The 19899-nt window shown below is 47.1% G+C and overlaps 1 protein-coding gene across 2 annotated transcripts; it reads left to right on the top strand.

Moving 5' to 3' along the window:
• Positions 1-2248: 2248 nt before the first annotated feature.
• Positions 2249-4366, top strand: TCEAL2 (transcription elongation factor A like 2). 2 transcript variants are annotated; one of them, XM_070066458.2, is made up of 3 exons: positions 2249-2398; positions 2937-3008; positions 3356-4366. In XM_070066458.2, the coding sequence occupies exon 3, from the start codon at positions 3378-3380 to the stop codon at positions 3975-3977; it is 600 nt and encodes a 199-aa protein (XP_069922559.2). In that variant the 5' UTR covers positions 2249-2398; positions 2937-3008; positions 3356-3377; the 3' UTR covers positions 3978-4366. The 2 variants fall into 2 exon arrangements, with proteins under 2 accessions (XP_069922559.2, XP_069922558.2); XM_070066457.2 differs by having other exon boundaries at positions 3351-4366.
• Positions 4367-19899: the final 15533 nt, after the last annotated feature.

Genomic DNA, 19899 nt, shown 5'->3' with positions numbered 1-19899 from the left:
TACCAATTTAATACGAATAATACCAATAATATATACCAATATATTATTACCAATATTTATGTTAAGGTAAGCTAGATTTAGTAAACCTTATAGGGATTTCCTTATGTAGCTGTATCAAATAATTACAAACAACAAACATTAATTATCTTATAGTGGTAGAAATCAAAAGTCCAAAATGAGTATTCTTGGGCTGGCAAAAGTTGTTGGCAGGGTCTTGGTGCCTCTGAAGGCTCTAGGGAAAAATGTATTTTTTGTCTTCCCTAGTTTCTAGTGCTTAGCTGCTTGTATTGCTTGCTTCCTGACCCTTCCTCCATCTTCAAAGCCAGAATCTTACTTTAATTGTCACATTGCCTTCTTCTTTTGTAATAAAATCTCTCTGCCTTTTTTTTAATAAGGATATTTGTCATTATGTTTAGGGCCTATCTGGATAATCCAGGATAATCTCTCCATCTCAAAATCCTTAATTTAGCCACCTTTAAAAATCTGCAACACAGGTCCCAGAGACTAGGACCTGGAAATTCTTGAAGCTCATTACCGACCCTATCACAGGCCTCCATTTTTAACTTCCATTCTTGTGGTTTTGTCTAGTAGTGTGTGGGATGCATTTTCAGTGAGTAGTTCTCATTTTAACACTTGGTTACATCCATAAAATGAGCAGTGATAACCAATATTGATTCCCCTGATTCAATGTAATTAACATGTTTCCTTCAAGAATCACATGCAGGGCACCCATTGTTAGAATGGAACGGACCATGTCAAAATAGCTATAGAGCTAGCTTCTTTTTGGGTAGTGGTGAGAAAAGTGTTTGATGCCACTTCTTCTCCAATGATTTGTGCAAAAAGGTCTTGGCGCTGCTGCTTCTTGAAATCATCATGCCATGGACATCCAAAATGCATGACAGTGTGAGAGCCCCATAAAACAGGATCAGAGGGAAATATGACAAATGAGAGATGAAGTGTATGTTAAATATTTACGGGAAGTAGAGGCTGAGCTGTCCTGCTGTGGGACATGAATTATGCACACATATATCCGCATATATGAAGAATCCAACGATTCATCCACACATACATGCATATATATGATGCTATGTTCACACACAATATTGGTGATTTTCTACTTTTTTTGGATGGATGGTGATTTCAAAAATGTGAAAAGGCAAGGGAAGGGGAGCAGGAAAGGAAAAGGAAAAGGCACAAGCAGAAGTCAATGCTAAGAGTGTGCTGTCAAGGGGCCAGCACTGTAGCACAGCAGGTTAAAGCCCCAGCCTGCAGCACCGGCATCCTATAAGGGTGTCAGTTCGAGTCCCGGCTGCTTCTCTTCTGATCCAGCTCTCTGCTATGGCCTGGGAAAGCAGTGGAAGAGGGCCCCTGTTCCCGTGTAGGAGACCCAGAAGAAGTTCCTGGTTCCTGACTTCGGATCCGTGCAGCTGCGGCCGTTGCAGCCATCTGAGGAGTGAACCAGGGGAATGGAAGGCCTCTCTGTCTCTCTCTCTCTCTCTCTGCCTCTCCTTATCTCTCTGGGTAACCTTGATTTTCAAATAAATAAAATTTTTCTTTAAAAATAAGAAGAATGTGCTGTCAACCAACGGTGGTGATGAACATGTGCATCCAAAGTCTGTATTCAGACACAGTTTAATGCTTTCCAGTTAGCTGGCTGACATTCTCTCTCTGGACAAAAACAGGTGTAATGTTGGAGGCTGTTTTGAGTTTGGAGGCAGGCCAGTGAAGACAGCAAGAAGGAAGTTGTTGAAATCAGTTTGAGAGAAATGGACTGAGGTCCCTCTGGGACATTGAGGCTGGAGGGAAAAGTCTGCAAATAGACATTTGAAACTCATCGTTGTTTATGGGGAAATGAATGAGATGATTGAGTGGGGAGACAGCCTGTGGACTGAGGAGAGAGGCGGCCCGGAGAGAACCACAGGGAATAGTGCCACTCAGGGTGGCAGCTCAGCTCCGTGGCAAGAACCGCGGCTGTCCTCCAGAGTCAGGCAGAGCTTTCCTAGAAAGCAGGCTGTGGGATTCGGAAGCTGAGCCTCCTGGCAAAGTTAAGTACCCTCTCTGATCAGCAGTCACACCTGGTAGTAATGGGCAAATGATGCTGCTGTGACATACCCTAGGTAAAAAAACTCCGGGCCAGGAAGCCTGCCCCTCCTCTTTTTCGACGACACACCTTCTCTCTTCCCAAATCTATTATGCACGGTGGGTGGGGGGCGGCTGTCGGGGGGCGCGGCGGCGGGGGGCGAGCTCCAGTGACGCGACGGTCACGTGGTTGCCGGTTTGTGCACTTGCTGTGCGGTCCTGTCCCGGCGCCCGCGCAGAACCGGCTCCCTGAGCGGTCCGGGCGGCGGGCGAGCGGCAAAAGGCCCAGGAGGCGCAGGCCTGGCCCGCGTGCCCGCAGGTCAGTGTGGGGGCGGCCGCCGGCGTGGACCCGGGACGGGGATGGAGGTGATGGCAGCGGGAGCCCTGGCTGCGGAGGCGCAGGGGCAGTGGGAGGAGGGCGCCAGGGAGCGCGGGGCGCCCTGGCCGAGACCCGGGCGGGGGACCTGGCTGCGCGGGCAGCCGCCCTCTCGACCCCCTCTGCTCCCCCATCCCTTTGAGAGCGGGCTGGGGAGGGGGCGCCCTGCAGTGCGACAGTGGGACGCGGGCACCCTGGCCACAAGCCCCCCCGCAGCCTCTGCGCCTCTGACGACGCACGGACCTCGGCGAAGAGGGCGCAAAGGGGCAGGCTGCTTCCCGCGGAGGGGGCGCGGGCGCCGCACGCAGCCGGGCAGGCCTCCCGGCGTGCTGCCCGAGGCCCGAAGAGACATGGCGGCCGGGGTGCGGGGGAAGCAGGGGAGGGGGGCGTGGGGTGAGCAGGCCCGGATCGTGCCCAGGACCGAGGCTCTGCGAGTCCGCGGAGCGCGCAGTCCCCGCCCCTGTGCCCTGGCTGTCCGCAGGTCTGCGCGTCGGTGGTGGCCAGTGCCCCGGGAGGCCTGAGAGGAGGAGCCGGCTGCGCGGAATCCCTGCAGGTCAGCGGCAGGGGAGGCTCGGGCGGGGACCCCGAAGGGTCGCCGGCGCGCAGGGCACGGCCTGGGCCGAATGCGGGCCCGCCGCCCGTGTGCCCTCCGCCTCACCGCGCGGGCGCCCTGCCCCGCCGGGCCGGTGTGGAGCAGGTGGCAGCGCCTGCCACTGGGTGGTTGGCTCAGGCGTGCGGAGCGAGGGGTGTGCAGGCGGCGCACCGGGAGGCCCGGCCAGGCTAGGGGTCGCCTCCCAGGGCGCGAGATGAAGTCGGATGCGCACCTGCCTCTGTGCCCACGTCCTGAGTCTCCCCCATCTCCTCTTTGTCTCCTCCCCTCCGCCCCTACCCCCAGCACAGGACAAGGAGGGGGCATCGCAACATGGAAACAGCCCGCAGTGAAGATGGAGGAACGCCTGCGAACCAGGGCGTGATGGCAAACGAAGAACAGCCGCAGGATGAGGGAAGGCCAGAAGTAGCTTCTACTCTGGAAGACAAGGACACGTTAGGGAACGGGAGAAAGACGGAAGATGAGGACGGGCTGAGGGATAAGGACAAGCCAGAGCATGAGGGAAAGGCCCAGGGAGGAGGAGAGGCAGGGAGAGAGGGAAAAGCGGAAGAGGGAGGCAAGTCAGAGAGCTTGGGCAAGCCAGAGAGTGAAACCAGGGCTGCAGCAAAGCGCCCGGCTGAGGACGACGTACCCAGGAAAGCCAAAAGAAAAACCAACAAGGGGCTGGCTCAGTATCTCAAGGAGTACAAAGAGTCCATACACGATATGAATTTCAGCAATGAGGACATGATCAGAGAATTTGACAATATGGCTAAGGTGGAGGATGACAGGAGAAAATGCAAACAGAAGTTGGGAGCTTTCGTGTGGATGCAAAGAAATTTACAGGACCCCTTCTACCCGAGGGGCCCAAGGGAATTCAGGGGAGGCTGCAGGGCCCCGCGAAGGGACATTGAAGACATCCCTTACGTGTAGTAAGATTTGCTAGGTCCAGTTCTTTAACCCTATGCTACTACTTGGCTTTAGATGCCCTGCCTTTTGACCCAAGTGCAGTGCTCGCTCTGTTTCAATAGGGAATTTACCCCATGGGCATTGCAAAGATGTGATGATTCTTGGAAAAACAAAGCAGTTTATAATGTCATCTCCAGAATTTATCTATTTTGGAAAAATCGTAAGTTTATAAAGTACATCCAAGTATGGGAAAAATAGGAAGTTTTGATCACCAAAAGGTTAACTGATTTTCTGAATTATGAGCTTTTGAGTGATTTCATTTCTTTGTTTCTACTCATCTGTTTATTTTTTCCTAATGAACGCAGTTCACATTTCTCCTCCAAAATAATAAAAAATCAGAAAAGTTCAAAAAATGAAAAGGGACCTTACGAGTGCACTGGGGGTGAACACATTACCTCTGAAGGAATCATCCGCAATTATCACAAATGCATTTCTTTTATAATTTCTCAAATTGGGATTAAGATGAGCTAAAATATGCAAGGTGTATTGAGTTGGTTTCTACCTTCTCCTCTGCACCAGCAGAACTAAGACCCCAGCGGACACTTGGAGGAGGACTGGCGTCCGTCTCACCTGTACTGAGGAGTAAGTCCTGGAAACTCAATGTAGGTGCTGTCCTTCCCTGGGTAGCATAACGTCGGCAGGGAACTGTGCCCCTTCCCAAGTCTTGAACCCTCCTAAGGCTTCCAGTGCTGCTCATGGGTTGGGGTGCTCAAGGTAACCAAGCACAGCTGCTGTCTCTGGAGTTCTCACTGAGCCAAGCCAACCCCGCCCCACTCTGCAACAAGTACAAGAAGTGTGGATAAAGCCTCCACTTACAGTCCTAGTTACTCAGTTGGGTAACACTTCAGTGATGCTTTGACCCCGATGGATTTTGGACTTTGGAGCAAAAAATTCTTTGTTGTGTTTGTTCATTTGTAAATGGCATTGCTTATAGCCATCTCTGCACCAGATTCGGATGTGGGAGACTGGGGTAAAATATGAATGGCACACACTGCTGTTCTTTTCTTTTCTTTTTTCTTTTCTTTTTTTTGACAGGCAGAGTGGACAGTGAGAGAGAGAGACAGAGAGAAAGGTCTTCCTTTGCCATTGGTTCACCCTCCAATGGCCACTGCGACTGGCGCGCTGCACCCAGCGCATTGCGCTGATCCAATGGCAGGAGCCAGGTGCTTCTCCTGGTCTCCCATGGGGTGCAGGGCCCAAGCACTTGGGCCATCCTCCACTGCACTCCCGGGCCACAGCAAAGAGCTGGCCTGAAAGAGGGGCAACCGGGACAGAATCCGGCGCCCCGACCAGGACTAGAACCCGGTGTGCCGGCGCCGCAAGGCGGAGGATTAGCCTAGTGAGCCGCGGCGCCGGCCACTGCTGTTCTTTTCTGTCAGTGCCTTGTCCACTGGATTCTTTCCTTAGAGGGAATTTTCTTCTAAGAAATACTTTCCAGATTCTGCCTTACCAGATCAATAAAACATCTACTCACATCTGTGATTCTTTGAACATTGCTACTCAAGCTGTGGTCCATGGACCACCAGTATCAGCACTATCTGATAGAGAGTTAGAAATGCAGAATTTTGTGGTCATCCCTGCGGTGTAATAGGGTAAGCCTCCGGCTGTGGCGCTGGCATTCCATATGGGTGCTGGTTTATGTCCCAGTTGCTCCTCTTCCAACCCAGCTCTCTGCTGTGGCCTGGGAAAGCAGTAGAAGATGGCCCAAGTCCTTGGGCCCTTGCACCCATGTAGGGAACCCAGAAGAGGCTCCTGGCTCCTGGCTTCGGATCAGTGCAGCTCTAGCAGTTGTGGCCATCTGGGGAGTGAACCAGCAGATGGAAGACTGACCTTTCTGTCTCTCCCTTTCTCTGTCTGTAACTCTGCTTCTCTAATAAATAAATAAATCTTAAAAAAAAAAAGAAATGCAGAATTCTGGTCCCTACCCCAGACCTACTGAATCACAATCTTCATTTTAACAGATCTGAAAGTGATTCTTGTGTATGTTAAAGTTTGAGAAACACTCACTTGTAAATTCTCCTTGGCTTAACTTCTCCCACTTTTTCATTAAATATGTGTCTAGATTAGGACAAATACATGTGCTATATAAGACACACATCACAGGTGACTAAACAGACCCATATTTTCATACTGCATCCCTACATTGGCAGAGCCTAAGTTCCGTGGGCCAATATCCAATGCTTTTTAATGAAATAGGATAGAATAGAACAGATGGAATGGATAGCAATATTAATTGTATTGCAGGCATGCAGAAGAGTATTGTTTAGTGAGATTTGAGTTTTTGTTATGTACACTTATCCCTGTGCACACCTTGGGTTATAGTTAACAAACTATATATGATTGTGGAGTGCAGCTTTTTAAAAATTAAAAACCACAGTGGATTCTATTTCACAAAACACCATCTGCCCTTTATTCTGGTACACCTAGAACCCAGCACAGTGCCTGACAAGTAATAGATTATTAATATATTTTTAAATAATAATAGTCAAGAGTTTTTGTCTGGCTGGCGCCGCGGCTCACTAGGCTAATCCTCCGCCTGCAGCGCCGGCACCCCGTGTTCTAGTCCCAGTCGGGGTGCCGGATTCTGTCCTGGTTGCTCCTCTTCCAGTCCAGCTCTGTGCTGTGGCCCGGGAAGGCAGTGGAGGATGGCCCAAGTGCACTTGGGCCCTGCACCTGCATAGGGAGACCAGGAGAAGCACCTGGCTCCTGGCTTCGGATCCGTGCAGCGTGCCGGCCGTGACAGCCATTTGGGGGGTGAACCAACGGAAGGAAGACCTTTCTCTCTGTCTCTCTCTCTCTCACTGTCTAACTCTGCCTGTCAAAAAAAAGAGTTTTTGTCCAAGATCATTCCCTGCATATATTACTTCTCCAGCAGTATTTATTTGCAGTTCTAAAAGAAACAGCATATACATGAGTTTGTGCCACAAATTTAAACTTTTTTCATTTTATTAATGCATTTCCTAAAATGTGTTTAATTTATTTGAAAGGCAAAAGAACAGAAATGGAAAGACAGAACTTCCACCCACTGTTTCACTCCCTCAAATGTCTAGTACTGTTGGGGTTGGGCCAGGAGGAATCCAGGAACCAAGAGCTCCATCATGGTCTCCTACATTGATGGCAGGGGTCCAAGCACTGGGGCTTCTTCTGCTGCCTTCCCTGCACTTGCATGTAGCTAGATTGGCAGTAGAGCAGCAGGGATTTGATCCCACGCTAAAATGGGATGCTGGTGTTACAGGCAGTGACTTAACCTGCTGTGCCACAATGCTGGTCTCTGTTAGTACATTTTTAAAGTTGCTAGTTTGGCATGTTAAAATCACCAGAAGACCTCATTAAAAGTGTGTACTCCTGATCAGCACTTTGGATTCACTGAGTGGAGCTCTATAACCTCCATTTTTAACAGGCTGCATAGGTAATTCTGATTTACACCAACAGCTAGTGACCACTAATTTATGTATTCATTGTGAGCTCACTCATATTAAGTGTAAAGTACACGGTAAGCAGAAGGAAAAAGTTGTAGCACTTCTATTTTTTGGAGGGAGAGATAAAGGGCTTTCTAAGTATAAAGCAGAACCTGAGAATAAGATTCCATAAAGGAAGGATTAATGTATCTCCTGCTCAGAACTTGAAAGTCTCTTTTAGAGCAAATTGTGCCCATAAACAAAAGCAAAGGTAAGATATCCCTTAATATGATGTATATCCTACTCTAGATGTCATGATAACTGTGTCAGCCAACCAGTTCTATTGTTAAACAAAACTCATGGGATCCCAAAATGCAGTACTTGCAAATCTACACTTTATTGCAGAAAATGGGATGCAGCATAGTGGCAGCATCATAGCCAAAAGGTGTCTCATTGCAATGGATCTGCAGTGACCAGGTTTGAACCCCAGTAGTCCTCCCTCTCTATAAGACCCCTGGTAAGATGCACTCCTTTTGGACCAGGAACCACTAATGTATGCATAGAACACACAGCTGGTTATGTGGGAATATCCTTGTTATGTAGCCAGCCTTAATAGCAGGGCCTTTGACAGGGAGGTTCACATATTCCAGGTGAAAATAATCGTTTTCACTGTTGTCAACGAAGTTGACAAGCTGGCTCAAATTGCTCCATGGGTTCTCAGACCCATGCTTATAAAACAATACCCTTGGGGCTGGTGCTGTGGCATAGCAGGTAAAGCTGCCACCCACAGTGCCGGGATCCCACATGGGCACTGGTTTGTGTCCTGGCTGCTCCTCTTCTGATCCAGCTCTCTGCTGTGGCCTGGGAAAGCAGTGGAGGATGGCCCAAGTCCTTGGACCCCTGCACCCGCATGGGAGACCCGGAAGAAGCTCCTGGCTCCTGGCTTCAGATCAGCTCAGCTCCAGCGCTTGTGGCCAATTGGGGAGTGAACTATTGGATGGAAGATATCTCTCTCTCTCTCTCACTCTCGCTTTCCTCTCTCTGCGTAATACTTTCAAATAAATAAATAAATATTTTAAAAATACCCTTAATCAGTGCATTTCATGATTTATTATCAGTCAGTGCCCTCCAGATACATGTCTTATTTCTATATAACAGCTCAGGGAGATTTATTCTGCTAGAGGTAACCCCTAAAGAACAATATGCCTTTACCCTTCTTCCACTATGGACAAAATTGCCAGTATTACTAAGATGATCCTTGCTCCTTAGATTAGAGTAGATTAGATTAGATTCGATGCCATTTACCCATCCTGTTAACACCACTGTTAACTATGATGCTCTGTGTCCCAGGGATGTCTGATTCATGTGAACTACATCAAAGGACGGCCTTGTCCTCTGGGACCCTGTGTTGGAGAGTGTGGTCTGGAAATTGTCCTCGCAGCTTGTTCCCTGCAGTGTCATCAAGTACTGGCAGGGTCCCTTTTTCCAAGATTCCTAGGAGGCTTTTTCCACATATGCTCTGTCTCCAACTTCCAGTAACGCCTCTTTTTCCTGTCCCTCAGGTCTACCGCTAGTAATTCCATCTTCACTAGCTAAGGGGTAATTCACTATTCCCGTGGTTCTCCAGTAGTCTTTGTACATTTTTGTATATTGTCCTTTATTAAAAAAAACCCTCAACAAAGGACAAAACTGTACTTTTTTAAAAAAGATTTTTATTTATTTATTTGAAAGTTAGAGTTACAGAGAGGGGAGAGACAGAGAGAAAGGTCTGCCTTCCACTAGTTCACTCCCAAATGGCCACAACGGCAGGAGCTGCGCCGGTCCAAAGCCAGGAGCCAGGAGCTTCCTCCGGGTTTCCCACGCAGGTGCAGGGGCCCAAGCACTTGGGCCATCTTCTGCTTTCCCAGGCCATAGCAGAGGGCTGAATCAGAAGAGAGGCAGCCAGGACTTGAACTGGTGTCCATATGGAATGCCGGCGTCACAGGCAGAGGATTATTCTACTGCACCACAGTGTTGGCCCCAAAGCTGTGTACTTAGTACATTGTCTAGCATTTTGGGACTTGAATGTATCGCTAAATTCTGGATCTGCAAAGAAAACTTCTTGGCAAGTAAAGGCACCTTTGATGTTATTGGGCCATGTGAAGAAATCATTAAAAAGGAGGCAACAGCAATATCAGAGTTACAGAAAGCTGTTCTTAGTATTTTGAAAAACCCAAAAGGAATCACAGAAGAAATTGATTGTTTAGTTGCTGAAAGTAATACATCAGTGGAAGAACTGGCCAAGAAGATGGAATATAGACAGTCTTGTCTTCTTCCAAAAAAGAGAGAAGGGGTTGTACCAACACCTCAAAGAACCAAGGCAAAATAGGATAATCACCCTGGCTCCAAATTATAGATGACCTCAAGCCATAGAATAAGCAGAATGGCAGAAGTGCGAGACATGAAGCTTATCACTCCTTTACGGATTTTGGCAAGGATTGAGCTAGCAATGTCCCACTACCCAGAAATGTTGCAGGAACAGGATTCAGTAGTGACTTCTCTTGACAGGCTAGTAGAAGTGAAAGAAAAAGTATCTTATAGTCTATAGAAATGAGGCTTTACATATAACATTAGGGTTTTAAATCCTCAAATCATAGTTTATTAATGCATTCTAAAAAATCATCTGAGGGGTTGGCGCTGTGGTGTAGCGGGTAAAGCCGCCATCTGCAGTAACAGCATTCCATATGAGCACAAGTTTGAGACCTGGCTGCTCCACTTCCGATCCAGCTCTCTACTATGGCCTGGGAAAGCAGTGGAAGATGGCCCAAGTCCTTGGGCCCCCACACTGACATGGAAGACCCGGAATAAGCTCCTGTCTCCTGGCTTCGGATTGGCACAGCTCCGGCCATTGCAGCCCATTGGGGAGTGAACCAGCAGATGGAAGACCTCTCTCTCTCTCTCTCTCTCTCTGCCTCTCCTTTTCTCTCTCTCTCTCTCTCTCTAACTCTGACTTTCAAATGAATAAATAAATCTTTCAGAAAATCACTTGAGAGCCTCCTTGAGACAAGAAATGCCCTTGTCCAGATGACCTGGAAAAAATGTCCGATGAAGAGGTATTATGGGGGCGGGCGGGCACCACGGCTCACTAGGCTAATCCTCCACCTAGTGGCGCCGGCACACCGGGTTCTAGTCCCGGTTGGGGCACCGGATTCTGTCCCGGTTGCCCCTCTTCCTGGCCAGCTCTCTGCTGTGGCCCAGGAGTGCAGTGGAGGATGACCCAAGTGCTTGGGCCCTGCACCCCATGGGAGACCAGGATAAGCACCTGGCACCTGGCTCCTGCCTTCAGATAGGCGCGGTGCACCGGCCGCAGTGCGCTGGCCGCAGCAGCCATTGGAGGGTGAACCAACAGCAAAGGAAGACCTTTCTCTCTCTCTCTCACTGTCCACTCCGCCTGTAAAAAAAAAAAAAAAAAGAGGTATTATGGGTGCAGATTATAGACTCTCAGGATTGAGGAAGCAATTCATCAGGCTTACTTTCACATTTTGTATCCCAACCAGAAGGAAAGTTTTGGTTCATGTATTTGAGACCATAATTTGCCACAGATTTACAGCATATATAAATATAAAAAAGGATATTAATGAGCCCCACAAGCATAGTAAAATTTTTGATTACTTATCTACTTTAATACCAACATAGCTATTTTTTTATACAGAATGTGTTGTTGTTACCAGAGGGAAGACCGTGGAAGCAGAGGAGTTCCTTTCTTCACGCTGTTACTGGAGAAATTGCAGAGTTCTTGTCTTCGCACAAGAAAGAATTCAGGCGTGAGACAGAGTAGTGGAAAGTAAAAGTAGTAAAGTTTATTAGGGAAGGGACATCCGTAAGAACGGATGGGCACCTCTCCAGACAGGACCTGGGAGAGAGTGCAGTTGCTCAGACTGGGGGTGGGGTTGGGGGGAAGGAGCAAGGTTACATGGTTGAGTGGAGAGATTACACCTGACCAGACCAGGCGGGCGGCTCAGCAGAGAGGCAGAGGGCTGAGTGCGCAGTCCAGTTGAGGCTGGGGGTTTTTAAGGAGATGGGTCTTGCTTCCCCTACCTCTGCTCCTCTTGGAACAAAGGGCTTTTTGGATGTAAATGGAAAAACTTCTGAGTTTTCCCCTGAAGGTATCAGACAGGAGGAAGGCTAGCTGGTGCCACCTTGAGTTTAGAGGAAGGGTGAGCAAGACCCCCTGGAGAATGGGGATCCGGAGCAGGGTGTTTGAAATGCAGATACTGGGCTGCATCTGGGAGATTGTGGAAAATTTGTCAGGCAGAAGGGGCGGGACCTCCACCTGGAAGGTTATCAGGTAGAAGGGGGCAGGGCAGAATGTGAATACTGGGCTTCCCCTGAAACATTGTCAGGATGACTTTGAGATGCAGATGCATATGCTGGACATAGATGTCTTCTCTTTAGGCCTTTATGTCACACACACATAAGCTCATAACTGACTTCTTACCTAACAACGCAAGAAAGAATTCATGCGTGAGACAGAAAGCAAAGTGATAAGGCTTCATTGGGGATAGGGCATCTGTCAGAACGGAAGTGACAGAGAGAGTGCCCAGTCCCTTGGACTGGGGGAGAGCAAGGTTACATGGTTGAATGGAGAGAATACACCTGGGCAGGCCATGTTGGCGGCTCAGCAGAGAGGCAGAGGGCTGAGTGCGCAGTCCATTTGGACTCCCCAGGTTTTTAAGGGAGTCTGTTTACCTACCTCCCCCTCTCCTCCAGGACAAAGGATGGAGAGTCTGTTGGGTGAAAATTAGCAAATTCCTCCCCAGATTTGCAGAGTGAGGGAGCTTCCCTTAAGGCTTGTCTGAGAAGGTTTTATTTCCCCACGTTATCAAGTAACCCCTTTGGTCCTGAGGACAGAGAATTCTCCTAGGAGCTTCCCTTAGGGGAAGGGCTGGGACCACCTGGGAGGTTATCAGGGTCCGGGCAGGACTTTGAAGTGCAAGACGCTGGGCTTCTGAAGCTTCTGCAGTAGGTGCTGGTCTTTAGGCCTGTCTCCCACACACTTAGGCTAAATCTGACTTCCTACCTAACAGTGTCACAGTACAATGGGCTTTCTCCTTTGCTCTACATTTAGCAGAGAGGACAAGTCCTTATGCTATAGAAGACCTGAGCTTGGTAGCTAGTTTGATGGGTTGGATGGGAACAAGACAGACACCTGGTTCAATCACCTCGTTTTACAAATGGTTATGTCTTTGCCCAGAGATTGCAAATGACATTTATGGGTGATCTTTGACTTCTATCACAGTATCCCTGTGGATAAGGGTTAATTATTATCCTTTGTGTGCCAGGTCTTGAAAGAAACAAGTCCTGAATTAGATGGTAAGATAGCTTTTTTATATTCAAACCTAATTCATTGTTATTCAAAAATGCTTCCAGTAAAAACAAAAAAGGGGGGTGGGAGCTGAGTAGAAAGGTGACACTTGCTTCCTCACCTCAATTGTTTGCTCATGCAAATAGCCTGGAGACTGTTACTGGTTTCCTTTGTTTTGTTTTGTTTTGTTTTTTAAGATTTATTTATTTTACTTTAAAGTCAGAGTTACTCAGAGAAAGGAGAGGCAGAGAGAGAGAGAGAGAGAGAGAGAGAGGGGTCTTCCATCTGCTGGTTGACTCCCCAACTGGTCGCAATGGCAGGAACTGTGCCTATCCAAAGCCAGGAGCCAGGAGCTTATTCTGGGTCTCCCATGTGGGTGCAGGGGCCCAAGGACTTGAGCCATCTTCCACTGCTTTTCCAGGCCACAGCAGAGTGCTGGATCGGAAGTGGAACAGCCAGGACTCAAACCGGTGCCCATATGGGATGCTGGTGTTATGCCCAGTTCGATTGTCTGCAAAGACCACCAAGGAGCCAATACCACTGTAAAGCATATGAGAGTTTTATCGCAGGTCCAGGCCTTGACTCTCAACTATCACTGACACAGCTGATCTGGTTGAGAGCCCCGACTCTTCAGTTAACAGGGTTTTTATAGGGTTTTTAGAGACATTCTATACATTATAGTACCATTTATCAAATCATCTCATTCCACGGGAAATTTAAAGAACATCTCTGAGAACTGATTAGTGCATCCAGTGGCGGGAATGGACCTAGTAGAGGTGCTTGGATGGCTTTGGAGTTGATGCCTTTTAAATTGATTGGCTAAAGTATAGGGTCGGAGCCACTAGGGTGTACATGCCAAACTGCAGGGTCTCAGGATGTTATCAATCACCTTAACTGCCTGAAAAGACACCCGGAACTTTAGGTATTTCCCTGCTATCTTCTGATTGGCTGTTGCTAGGGGAGTTTATTGCAAGGGGAGTTCATTTATTTATTTTTAGGAGCTTCTGGCTCAGGGTTCAGGGCCCGGTCAGGCCGAGTTACAAGATGGAGGCCTATTTTAAAATAGCTGCACCTTGATCCAGGCTCAGGTCTCTCACCGGCCCTGCAGACAGTGGCATTATCCGCTATGCCACAGTGCGGCCCCAACTCTTTTCCTTTTTTTACTTCCTGAGCAACCCCTTATAGAAAGGTATGATCAGTCATTATGCAAATGAAATGCATAGAAAAACCTAGTCAACACATTCTAAATTTTAGTTTTTTTTTAGATAAAACATATAAAATGCTTTTTCATTTCTAGAAAAAAAAAAGAAAAAACTACACTCAAATTTTCCATTGTGTTTATATTCCCTGTTTCCTGCCATGTACTTCTCAGAAGTTACCCCAGGAATTGGGTTGTTTATTTATCTGAGGAGGAAACGAGTAGTCTTACAATAGGAGTCAAGAGAATGGGAGGCAAGTATTAGAAAAGATTCTCTGGCCAGCATCCCATATGAGTGCCGGTTTGAGTCCTGGCTGCTCTACTTCCCATCCAGCTCTCTGCTGTGGCCTGGGAAAGCAGTAGAAGATGGCCCAAGTCCTTGGGCCCCTGCACCTATGTGGGAGACCCGGAAGAAGCTCCTGGCTCCTGGTTTCAGATCAGTGCATTTCCAGCCATTGTGGCCATCTGGGAATGAACCAGTGGATGGAAGACCTCTCTTTCTCTCTGCCTCTCTGTAACTCTGCCTTTCAAATAAATAAATAAATCTTAAAAAAAGAAGAAATTCATGGGTTCATGTTGAGGCTGTCCAGTGGGGCTGGGATTCTGTGGGCCCCTTTAGACACAGGTAGAATGTCCTTCACAAGCAGGCTGTCAGCTGGGCTGGAAAGCCTGTCTCCAGACCCACCAGCATCTCCCCCACTAACAGCTTCCTGTGCTGCATGTGTGACCCTGCACCTTTAAATCACACCTCCAGGGTGGCTGCACCCAGAGCTAGCAGAGGAGTGGAGGGCTGAGCCCCTAAAGAGACTGTCTCCAGGAGATCCCCACTATCTCCATGAACCCCAAGGCAATCAACACATGTACAGGAAACCCCTTTTGCAATGGGTACCCCCAATAGGGTAACCCAATGTACAGACAGTAATGCCTTAAAAACTCAGGACATTTCCTCAAAGCCAGTGTCCCTCTCAGGCTCTCCGCCTGCTCTCCTCTCAGACCAGACGGTTTCTCTGTCTCTTGCCAATTGAATAAAAGTTTCTTTTCCATCAAATAAAAGTTTCTGCCTCTTTGCAAATTGTTTCCCCACTTTTCATTTCTATACTAAGCTGAGGAAAAGAACCCACGAGACTCACTCCGGCCACCGCCCTCCCTCCCCTGGGTGACTGGTAACACATGGCAGGTAGCGGTATCATTACTCAAGTAAACACTATTGGTGGCATGGAATAGAAGTGCAAGTGGAATCAAAGCTTTAGAATATCAAGTGGCTATGTCACTTAAGCACTGGTGTAAAAACAATTATCAAAAAGATTCCTGAGTCACTTCTGTTAATCTGATGACCCTAAAGAGTAGGATAGGATAAAGAGGACATTGGGAGCTATAGACACATGTAGAGCACCAGAAAGCCTCCGTGGCAGGCTTGAAGGAGCCCCTCATCTTAGGGCAGATACAGCTGTAAGCCTAGCCTAGGTTGGTTTTCACAGTGTTGCAGTTCCACTGTTGATTTAATGTTCCACCTGCTGAGGCTTTTGTAGTAAAGTGAGGACGTTAGTAAGGAAGGCATGGTACCCTGATCTATGGGGTAGGGGAATTTGTGAAGACATATTCCAAGGCATTAGGAAGTGCATTGGTGAGAGGGTCGCCAGTCTCCTTGAAGATCTCTGTGGGCTTGTGCTCTGTAGGTTGGAGACAATGATGGAGAAAGATGCAGTAAAATTGTACTACCCAATATTAACATGAATTATGGTGTCCCTGAGTAGTGGAGGTCAGGTGACGGGGCTTAACTATCTGAGACAAGGTGCTGAAAGTACCCCTAGTAATGAAATGGTAATTAGAAGATTTTGATCCACAGTGATTTGTGGTGATGGCTAATCAGATCATGCCTAAAAGTGAAATAATTGGGCAACCTATTGAATACTGTCTGGTATATTCAAGTAGAAAAATATTCTAGGTTTGCTAGGAAACAAAGCTTGAGTTGCTGCAGTGGGATTTGTCAACCTCTTACCCAACTGAAGGGAAGGCAGGATGCCTGTAAGGTAGGCTCCTATAGTCACTGTTAATATATTATGAATTTTACTTTAAATCTTCCTCAGTGGGACCTGCAGACAGAAGGGGAAGTACTAAGACCTTAGGAATTATCGGTTAAAGGCCCTGAATTAATGCTAATTTGTGGACATCTCAAATGATATCACATATCACAACCAATGACCATATAAGGGCACTTATGGAGATGGGATGACCGAGAAAATAAGGCACAAATTATTCTCTATTTGAAAAATCTCTCCTGGGTGTTGGCAGGGACCAAACATCTGTCTGTGGAATTCCAAGTGATAATGTATCTCAAATTGCTTACCATGAATTGAGCTCGTAACTATTTAATCCATCAAACCATAGGACTAGATGTGAAGGCAGTATTCCATCTTAGGATGAGAATGATACACATAGCTTACTGAACCTAAGCATGACTACAAGGTACAAGAAAGTGAAACAAGCAGGATGTTCAGACTCTCAAGGTACTTCTTGATTTGGTTGGCCACCTATCAACCAACTCATATTTTCTGTCTAGTAGGACATTCACTGTGACTAGAGAAAAGAGGAGGAAAAGTGTGGGTCTGGATATCCATGGTATGCAGAAATCCTGGAAAAGGAGGGCTGTTGTACTCTAATTTCACTTAGCAATAGGCCTGAAAGGGAGTGGCAAAGAGAAATCATCATCATGGGCAGAAATTTAGATGGGTATCTTGTTGTTCACTTGATATGAAAAGAGAGATAGACTGATTTATGAGCAATTATAAATGATTGGGCTGCCTTCTCAGGGACTTGGAAAGAAGAAACATGAAAAATTGGTGATAAGCTGATCTGGGGGAAAGATATGTGCATGGGCTGCTTACAGGATGGGCAGAGGGCCAAGACATTTGTTTCTCACTTAACAATCATCAGGGGGCATCTATTATGGCAAGAAAAATTCTTAATAATTGGGAAGCCAAAAAAGTTAGGCTTTCAGTAATGGTAGATTAGCTTTTCATAGCAAACCCTCCTGTGAGGGACTACTAGAAAAAGCTGCACAAAAACGAGTTGCTTGAAGACACTGGAGATGTAACCAGGCTGCGGAGATGTATGTGACCAAAATCTCCAAGAGTAAAAGAAGCCTGCAGAAGTGATACAACTCTTTGCTTGAGGCACTTTTTGATAAGAAAGGTGGGGAAATTAGTCTGGGAAGTGAGTAGAGCTTTCAAGAGTCTCAAGAGGCTGGGGCACAGAAACTGAAGCTCAGTTTCTAAAGAGGAAGTCCTAGTACATGCATCCTTGAGTTTTCTATGCTCTAGGAATAAAGGTGAATGGAAAATAAAGTTGCCCTCACAAGATCCAAAGTCCAGCTTTAAATCTTTAAATAAAATCAATCCCAAATCGAATTAAGGTGATCTATCCTAATTGGGGACCTCAGACCCATGGTACAAGGAACTGAATTCTACCAATAGGAATGAACTTGATAGTACATTTCCCCTTAAGATCTCCAGTATGAACTCAGTTTAGCTGATAATTTGATGCTAGCCTTGTAATGCCCTGAAAAGAAAATACTGCCATGCTGTGTCAAAGTTTTGACCCACAGAACTGTCGGGTAATAAGTGCTCATTGATTTACACTATGAAATTTGAATTGATTTTTTATATAGTAATAGAATATCAGTACAGATTTTGGTACTGAAAGTGTCAAACACCTGAGAACTGTCAGAGTGGCTTGGGAAACGGGAATTGGGTAGAGGCTTGGGTAATTGGCAGGAGCATGATTACCTTGTCCAACAGTAAGTAAAAAGTGTCTTAAATACCCTGCTTAAGAGGGGCCATAAGGATGTGAGAAGCACATTATTGGGCATGGCAGGAAAGGAGATCCTTATATGTGTAGTGCATAAGGATTAAAAAAAATTATCTCCTATTGTTACATGGAAAGAAAAACTTGTAAGCTATGGACTTGGACATTTAGCTGAGGAGATTTTCAAGCAGAGTTCTGAGGTTTGGCCTGCGTTCTTCTTGCTGTTTATAGCAAAATGATAAATTGAGGGAATGTGTTTTAAACAAAAATGCAACTAGGATTTAATGATTTTGGAAATTCCTATACTGTGCTACAGTGTATGGTCTTGGCACTTTCCTTTTCTGAAACCCCAGAAAGATAAGAAAGTCACAGTACTCTGTCACACAAAGTTAATTTTTCATTTTCAAGAGATGAAAAATAGGGGCCAGCACTGTGGCATAGTGGGTAAAGCTGCCGCATGCAGTGCCAGCATCCCATATGGGCGCCGGTTTGAGTCCTGGTTGCTCCACTTCTGATCCAGCTCTCTGCTATGGCCTGGGAAAGCAGTGGAAGAAGGCTCAAGTCCTTGGGCCCCTGCACTCGCATGGAAAGACACGGAGAAAACTCCTGGCTCCTGGCTTCAGATTGGTGCAGCTCTGGCCATTGTGGCCAATTGGGGAGTGAACCAGTAGATGGAAGACCTCTCCCCCCCCCCCTTTGCCTCTCCTTCTCTTTCTGTGTCTCTGTCTCTCCTTCTCTCTGTGTGTAACTCTCTAATTTTCAAATAAATAAATAAATCTTTTTTAGAAAAAGAGATTAAAAATATAACTCACATTTTCTCTCAACCAAACCATCTAGTCTTTTTTTTTAATTTTTTTCTTTCTTTTTTTTTTTTAAATTTTTTGACAGGCAGAGTGGACAGTGAGAGAGAGAGACAGAGAGAAAGGTCTTCCTTTTGCCGTTGGTTCACCCTCCAATGGCCGCCGCAGCCGGCGCGCCGCGCTGATCCGATGGCAGGAGCCAGGTACTTATCCTGGTCTCCCATGGGGTGCAGGGCCCAAGCACTTGGGCCATCCTCCACTGCACTCCCTGGCCACAGCAGAGAGCTGGCCTGGAAGAGGGGCAACCGGGACAGAATCCGGCGGCCCGACCGGGACTAGAACCCGGTGTGCCGGCGCCGCAAGGCGGAGGATTAGCCTAGTGAGCGGCAGCGCCGGCCCAAACCATCTAGTCTTTAGGATGCTTAGGGACTCTAAGGGTCAGAGACAGAGAAGTCAGATATTTGGGGCACAAGGATTCAATGTATCACTGCTGACTTGAATATGGCAGCTACTGTGTGTCAAGGAATGTGCACAACTTTTAGGAGCTAAGAGAAGCCACACACTCAGCTACTTCACCAGGAGCTAAAAACGGGGGGTGGGGGGTGGGGGGGGATGATCTCAAAAGTATTTGCAAGTGTGAATTTTCTTCAATGGAGTAAAATTGAGGACAATTTATGCAAGATTCATGAGATTCTTAGGAAAATTATATCATCAGAAACATTGCCAATTTGTAATGAAAGAGACAAAATGAAAAGATGTCAGACATGGCCAGCACTGTGGCGCAGTGGGTTAATGCCCCTGCCTGAAGCGCCGGCATCCGATATGGGTGCTGGTTCAAGACCCGGCTGCTCCACTTCCAATCCAGCTCTCTGCTATGGCCTGGGAAAGCAGTAGAAGATGGCCCAAGTCCTTGAGCCCCTGCACCCACATGGGAGACCCAGAGGAAGCTCCTGGCTCCTGGCTTCAGATCAGCACAGCTCTGGCCATTGCAGCCAATTGGGGAGTGAACCATCATATGGAAGACGGCTCTCTCTCTCTCTCTCTCTCTCTCTCTCTCTCTCTCTGCCTCTCCTCTGTCTGTGTAACTCTGACTTGTAAATAAATAAATAAAATCTTTACCAAAAAAAAGAAAAGATGTCAGAGCTCCAAAATTCTTCTGTTAGGAAATGATTTGATAAACCTTTTCATCTGGGAACATAAGCTACCTGTAATGGAAAAGAAAAGATTACTCAGAGGGTAGAAACAAGAGTTCAGAGTTCAGAGCTGAGTCCAAAGGACAGAGCCAAGAGAACAGGGGATAAACCTGAGAGCCACAAAGGATTGGTCTCAGGCCCTAACACTT

The sequence above is a fragment of the Oryctolagus cuniculus genome, chromosome X, assembly GCF_051225735.1.
Source record: "Oryctolagus cuniculus isolate XC-2025 breed Fujian yellow rabbit chromosome X, ASM5122573v1, whole genome shotgun sequence".
Classification (NCBI taxonomy): Eukaryota; Metazoa; Chordata; class Mammalia; order Lagomorpha; family Leporidae; genus Oryctolagus; species Oryctolagus cuniculus.
Note: the sequence above shows the minus strand (reverse complement) of the source record. Positions and strands in the feature narration are given on the sequence as shown.